Source organism: Drosophila elegans, unplaced genomic scaffold (genome assembly GCF_018152505.1).
Source record: "Drosophila elegans isolate 14027-0461.03 unplaced genomic scaffold, ASM1815250v1 contig_397, whole genome shotgun sequence".
Classification (NCBI taxonomy): Eukaryota; Metazoa; Arthropoda; class Insecta; order Diptera; family Drosophilidae; genus Drosophila; species Drosophila elegans.
Window position 1 is genome coordinate 1,857,406 of NW_024545782.1, and position 7,844 is coordinate 1,865,249.

Below are 7,844 nucleotides of genomic sequence, written 5' to 3' on the forward strand. Positions count from 1 at the left end.
GGATTCTGCGAACTGTCCCGTCTCACCGTTCCTGCCTGGAGGATTCGGACTTGGGGCCCGGCTACTATATTGCACCTGCAACTGAGCCAGTCGGTCCCAAACGCTTTGTGGGAACGACCCTGTGTTGACGAGGTTGGCGAATACCTTCCTGGTCTCCTCGACGGTTCCGTCGGCTTTAAAACCAAACTCCAGGGCGAGAGCGCTGAGTTCGTCTTTTCGACGAGCGTATATCCAGCGGACTCCTATACCTGGATTCTTAACAAAATCGGCTTCTTCGTACTCACCGTCAGATTCCTTAGGGTTACTCATCATTGGTTATCCTCTTCGATTTAGTTTGGCGTGAACTTCCTTCTCAAGTCTTCTAGATCCTTCCGGAGATCGGTTCGGGTGACTCTACCCTTCCTTTTCTTCAGTGGGTCTTTAAGCCACTTGGGTGATTCTCTAGCTAGTCTCGGTGTCCCTGTTCGGGCGCCACTTGTAAGGATGCTCTCTGGCCGGGGTACAGATCTCAGTCAGATCCAGGAGTCCTTTACAAGAAATTTGTAAATCACCGAAACACCGGACTAGAGAGTATCATTCAACGAGTGAATGAGTCGTTTGGGGAGTCACGCCGAAGGTTCTCATAGACGCCGGGGGAGAGAGAATTGGTGTCGGAGCTGGTCACGCCGTGTCTTGCTCCTGGGTGAAAAAATTCCACGGGCTGGACCTTGGGGCGAGGCCAAGCCAGACGAACGGTTTCGCGAGTATGGGGACGTCGGGTAGTCCCGCTGATCACTTCCGCGATTGGGACACGTAAGTCGCTTTCCGCGTGTCGTAGGCCAAAAATTCACCGGGCTGGACCTTCGGACGAGGCCAAGCCAGGATACTATTTCGCGAGAGTAGGACCGGGGAGTTGCGTCGCGCGCAAGTCGTTCTCGATGTATCGGATGCCAAAAATCCACCGGGCTGGACCTTCGGGCGAGGCCAAGCCGGATAGGATTTGTCAGACACGAGGGGGGATTGAGGAGAAAGGATGGCGGTACGATTGACCAGTCGGGAATGATGTCCGCGCGCAGGTCACATGCACTACGAAGAGAAAAGCTATTGTACTAGACCAGACGGGCCGGGTGTCCACGTGCCGGTCGCATGCGCTACGAGGAGGAAAACTAGGGTACTAGACCAGACGGGCCGGGTGTCCACGTACAGGTCACATGCACTACGAGGAGGGGAATCTAAGGTACTAGACCGAACGGGATGGGTGTCCACGTCGGGTCTCAAATGCTACGATATGGGGAACCAAGATACTGGACCAGACGGGCCGGGTGTCCACGTACAGGTCCCAAATACTACGGGGAGTGAGGTTAAGATACTAGACCGGACGGGACGGATGTCCACGTACAGGCCCCATGCACTACGAGGGAGGGGGAGAATCTAAGATACTAGACCGAACGGGATGGGTGTCCACGTCGGGTCTCAAATGCTACGATGTGGGGAACCAAGATTCTGGACCAGACGGGCCGGGTGTCCACGTACAGGTCCCAAATACTACGGGGAGTGAGGTTAGGATACCAGACCGGACGGGACGGATGTCCACGTATAGGTCACATGCACTACGAGGAAGGGAGCTAGGCTACTATAAATAAAAAGAATCACGATCATGGAATTTACTTTGTTTTATTATTCTATTTTATTATTATTATTATTATCTTTTTATTTATCTACTGTCTTCCTACGAGTCCGCTACACCGCCTTTGCCTGACGGATAGGAATTTTGCATACACTAACCTCAAACACACTCACTAGTCCACTTCTTCATTAACCGCGTGCCTTCGCGCGGTCGAGGCGTTACTCGAATTATCCGTCAAGCGAGTTAAGGGAGGCGCGTCCGCTCCGTTCTACTTTTCCGGCACGAGAGCCCCTTATTCATTTGTTGCGCGCGGTCCAGGCGTTACTCGAATTACACGGAAAATTACTGCGGGAGACACGTCCGCCCCGTCTTACCATTCCGACACAAGAGACCGCCTCCTCGATCGGTGTGTGACCACCTTCCCCACGCTCCCTTTTTCCCGCTTTCGGGATTTCTAGTATATTTCTTAATTTCTAGTATTTTCTGTACTCACTAAATACCTGCTGGCGTTGCCACTCGGGTTCGGAACTTAGCTTAACTACGGCTTAATATTCAGTTTCAACTTAATATCTATTATTCATTATGTGTCACTTACACCTATAACTTACATACTACTAACTTAATATTTAATATTCACGATCTGACGCTTATACCTATAACCTAACATATTATTATTCAAAAATTGTATCGTACACCTAAGTGTGTACGTTACAAACAAAATAAAAAAAAAGTGTTTATCAGACTATGCCTTTATTTATTGAGAAAAAATTTGCTTGGACCTTCCTGTCATTTTGCCAATCTATTCAATTTAAATAATCTAAAAAAAATCGGTTTACGTTTTAGGTTCAAAAAAAAGGTAAGTTCATGCGACTTTACTTCTAAATAAAAAATAAATAAAATAAAACAGAACAGAACTTTTTGACAGACATATTACTTTATTTGCTTGATTCGGAATCGGAATTGGGCCCTTCCTGGCATGAGGCATCGACTGGTTCCCAGGAGGTTCTCACAATTCTCTGATTCTAGCAGTGCTGACATTCGTCAGTTTAAGGATCCTACAATGATGGCCTTCTGGTTTACATTTGCGATTTCTTGCGACACGGACTTTTCGGGCTTGGACTGGGCTTGGGCTTCAATACAGCCTTGCGTTTCGTGGTCCTCTTCTTGGCTGCCACCTTCGTCTTCCTGGGTGACACCCTAGCGCACTTAGGATCCCTCTTCTCGGGTTGGCATTCAGCGCCAGTGTTGGCCTCGAAGGTAACTGGTCTTAAATCCATTTCTTCCTTACAACTTCGCAATGACACCCCAGATGGTTTTTTGGTTTTTTGGTAAAACGAAATTTTGTTTATAAAAATCGAAAAAAAACGTTACTTATAAATTTATATATAATTTATAAATTTCAAGCTAGTCAAAAGTGTATATATTAATTAAATTATATAATTATAAGCAATTTCAAATTTCATAACGGAAGAAAAATTTAAAGGAAGCTGTGCCTCCGTTGGGACCCCGCCTGAGGTTTCGGGAGAAGCTGTTATCTTCAGCTAAAACTTTAATAAAATAATTTCATTTCATTTCATGGTCCATTATGCCTCTGCATTTCAAGTATTTATGCAGTATGCGTTTTGAATATTTATTCGTATATTTTTTACCTTTCATGTATATACTGTAACCAATTCAAAGCCGTATAAAAGGCTAAAATATGTTGAAGATCCAAAACATATCAGTAATACAATATAAATTGTAATCCCTTTTTCCAGTTAGTTATAAGAAAGCAATAATAAATAAATTTAAGCAAACAATTAAAATGTAAAATAAATACAAAAATTTAAAATGTCAAAAAACCAAGGTTATTGCGAGTTTAATTTAATAAATAACTCACCATATATTTCCTTAGTTCAAGGAATAGCAGTGCTTTTTTTTTCATAACTTTTTAGGTGTGGAAATGGATGCTCTTAAATAAAGCAAAATTTATTCTTGTTATAAGAACCAATAGTGCTCATGCTAAGAGTTTTATTTAATTAAATTGGGATAGTATCTTTCTTGATTTGAGATTAAAATATTCTTTTTTAAAGAGTTCGTAATGTTTAAAATATGAATTTATTGTTCTTTACTTAAGGCTGTGGTGGTCTTGCTTGTATACACGTTTGCCTATCAACAATGATACTATAATAACCGCGTGCAACGACAATGAACCGGAAAAGATACACACATGTAACTATTGTTGCTGAAAGAGAAAAATACCCTATTGCGGCTGAATTACCCCTTTCCATTGGTCGCTCTTTCCACCTGCTCAATAGCCTGAGCGACCTCTTTTCTCAAGCGCTACCCTACATCTGCATATCGCTAGCTGCGGCCAATCTCATATTTTCTTAAAACATTATAAAAGTTTATTAACAGCTAAAATCATTCATGTATAAATACGACATATAACTAAGTAATATATTATCAGAGTTTATACCCTCAGAAAAAACGCCGTTCTAAAATTAAGTACGATAGTACTTGATTTTTGATATTCTTGTTTTAAGTATTTTTTACCTATTCTGCTTAAATTAAGAATAATTAATTCTTAAACTACAATTAATCCTTAATAATACTTGATTCAAGTATAAAATTCTTAAAACAAGTAGAAATTTTTTTTTTTAATTTCGATTTATATTAAGAAGAACAAATTTCAAGAGAATATTCCTCATAATAAGTAGAAAATTTTCTTATATTAATCTATCGCAGTTCATGCTTTCAGAAAATCAAGTATAGGAAATTCTTAAATTAAGGAAGGTATGTTCTCAAATGTAGTGAACACATTTAAGAAAAACAAGAAAGAAAGCAAACATCGGCAAGCCGAAGTTCATATACCCTTGCAGCTATTGCATGAATTAAATACTTTTGAAAACATTTAAATTATGATTTACTTGAGTATATGCTGAAAAACATTGAAACTATGATGATTTGCAGCTCAATTATTAGATAGTTATTTTATATATTTTTTTTTATTTCTATGGGAGCTATATGATATAGACGTCCGATTTTGATAAAATTTCAATCATAATTCTGAAATAATTAAACATTGCTATATGTCGAAGAACTAAACAAAAAATTAAAAAACAGAAAAGTTATAATTTTTTTTCATTTATTTTTTCGATTGTTCCTATGGGAGCTATATGCTATAGTCGTCCGATCCGGCTCGTTCCGACTTATATACTACCTGCAATAGAAAGACAACTTTTGGGAAAGTTTCATGCAGATAGCTTTAAAACTGAGAGACTAGTTTGCATATAAACGGACGGACAGAGGGACATGGCTAGACCGACTCTACTAGTGATGCTGATCAAGAATATATATACTTTGTAGGTTCGGAAACGTCTCCTTCACTGCGTTGCAAACTTCTGATTGAAATTATAATATCCTCTGCAAGGGTATAAACATTTATTTAATCCAGCTAAAATCTTTCTAAGATCGGCCATTCTTTTCTCTCATTATTTTTAACAGGATAGAGCAAAATTCTTAAAACTAATTTATAGCGTCATTCGTATTTGTTTGTACTTACAAGTTTGTGCGTACTATATAGGATATGCATTTTTTACGACATAACGGATTCTTGAAAGCAACGCGTTCCCGAAATAAGCCGAAATAACTGTTGCCAAACAAACACACATAAATGTATGTGTGCTTTTTGTAAAGCGTGTGTGATGAGTAGAGATGGAAAACATCAATAGTCGGTATTTAATTTTGGTTTTATTTTGTTTGTAGCCCCAACATAAACAAAAACTAAAAGTTGTTGCTTAAATAATATTCTTCTTGGAAAACTACGCCTGGGAGGATATATAGATTAGAGTTATAACATGACCAAATCTGAGCGGTATGGCCAACTGCTGAAAAAAGCGTCTATCGACAATCGATATTATTCTGAGTGCTTAGGCCAGCTCTAGGAAGAAGCTTCTCGTTTTTAAGTTTGAAGTTAAGTGTGAAAATGAGTGCGGAAGACGAAAAGCTGGAGGAATTTCTGAAGAAAAACGAATGTGAAGAAATTCGTGAATACCTTAAAGGTAAGTAATACAAGCCAATAGTAATAAAAAGTGTATTTAATAAAAATGCGCGTCGGAGTTTTATTTTATGTACTATTTATTTATATACTTAAAAGAACGTGTGTGCGCGACCGGCTTAAAGAACCTAACCTAATGCACCTGCAATCCTAAAAATATAAATAATTCGTTGAAATCGGTTGCTTAAAAAAAACGCTTAGGGAATAGAAAGAAATCCAGCTTAAAAGTGATCGTACATACAAAACGTCAAAAAAAGAGCGGTACGTAGCTTGTATAGAAAAGTTTACACCTTTTTTTTAAGTTTTATGTTACGATCACTTTTAAGTTGGTTTTCTTACTATTTTAACATGCATTCCTATGTGTTCTGTGCGTATATACACATTTTTTTAAAAGATCTGCAAATTATTCTTGATTGCTCGTGCACGTGCACTAATTATGTGCACACATAGTATTTTACACATACATATACATGTATACATACGAAGACATGTACACTGATAAAAAAAAGAAATTTTTTATTTAATATAAGCCATATAAAACTTGAATATCAACCCCTTTAAATCTACAATTTTTCACACTAACTTAATTATAAACATGTTAAGTCATGCAATTTAATATTATTTGTATTTAATTCTATGATTTAATATTTAATTTAATTTAATATAATAATATTTATATACTTTATCTAAATTAATATTCACATATTTAGATTCAACATTTCGTTTTTTTGCCAGTGCACCATACATGAGTAAGCAAATACGTTTTTAATAAATAAAATAATTAGACTTTTAAATTAACACTATGTAAAACTGTTAATTTTTTCAAAATATTCAAAAATAGAATGACTATTTTCGCCAAGATCATAAAATGAAAGAATGTAAAACAAAATAAAAAAAAAGTGTTTATCAGACTATGCCTTTATTTATTGAGAAAAAATTTGCTTGGACCTTCCTGTCATTTTGCCAAACTATCCAATTTAAATAATCTAAAAAAAATCGGTTTACGTTTAAAAAATAAATAAAATAAAACAGAACAGAACTTTTTGACAGACATATTACTTTATTTGCTTGATTCGGAATCGGAATTGGGCCCTTCCTGGCATGAGGCATCGACTGGTTCCCAGGAGGTTCTCACAATTCTCTGATTCTAGCAGTGCTGACATTCGTCAGCTTAAGGATCCTACAATGATGGCCTTCTGGTTTACATTTGCGATTTCTTGCGACACGGACTTTTCGGGCTTGAACACCTTTGGTGGACCCACGGGCTTTGCCACAGGACCTTCACCTCCTTCCCGGGCCTGGAGCATTTTGGCTTGCTCATGGCGTTCTTGGGCATGAGCTTCAGCTTGGGCTTGGACTTGGGCTTGGTATTGGACTTGGTATTGGACTTGGTATTGGAATTGGACTTGGACTTGGGCTTGGGCTTCAATACAGCCTTGCGTTTCGTGGTCCTCTTCTTGGCTGCCACCTTCGTCTTCCTGGGTGACACCCTAGCGCACTTAGGATCCCTCTTCTCGGGTTGGCATTCAGCGCCAGTGTTGGCCTCGAAGGTAACTGGTCTTAAATCCATTTCTTCCTTACAACTTCGCAATGACACCCCAGATGGTTTTTTGGTTTTTTGGTTAAACGAAATTTTGTTTATAAAAATCGAAAAAAAAACGTTACCTATAAATTTATATATAATTTATAAATTTCAAGCTAGTCAAAAGTGTATATATTAATTAAATTATATAATTATAAGCAATTTCAAATTTCATAACGGAAGAAAAATTTAAGGGAAGCTGTGCCTCCGTTGGGACCCCGCCTGAGGTTTCGGGAGAAGCTGTTATCATGGAGGAAGGCAGAGGTAAGTTATTTCTTCAGCTAAAACTTTACTAAAATAATTTCATTTCATTTCATGGTCCATTATGCCTCTGCATTTCAAGTATTTATGCAGTATGCGTTTTGTATATTTATTCGTATATTTTTTACCTTTCATGTATATACTGTAACCAATTCAAAGCCATATAAAAGGCTAAAATATGTTGAAGATCCAAAACATATCAGTAATACAATATAAATTGTAATCCCTTTTTCCAGTTAGTTATAAGAAAGCAATAATAAATAAATTTAAGCAAACAATTAAAATGTAAAATAAATACAAAAATTTAAAATGTCAAAAAACCAAGGTTATTGCGAGTTTAATTTAATAAATAACTC

The 7,844-nt window shown here is 37.7% G+C and overlaps 1 protein-coding gene across 1 annotated transcript; it reads right to left on the reverse strand.

Moving 5' to 3' along the window:
- Positions 1–2,682: 2,682 nt before the first annotated feature.
- LOC121467395 (protein TonB-like) lies at positions 2,683–7,215 on the reverse strand. Its single transcript, XM_041708820.1, has 2 exons — positions 6,908–7,215; positions 2,683–2,896 (listed from the first exon to the last, which is right to left on the reverse strand). The coding sequence occupies exons 1-2, from the start codon at positions 7,213–7,215 to the stop codon at positions 2,683–2,685; spliced, it is 522 nt and encodes a 173-aa protein (XP_041564754.1).
- Between the last annotated feature and the right edge of the window lie 629 nt (positions 7,216–7,844).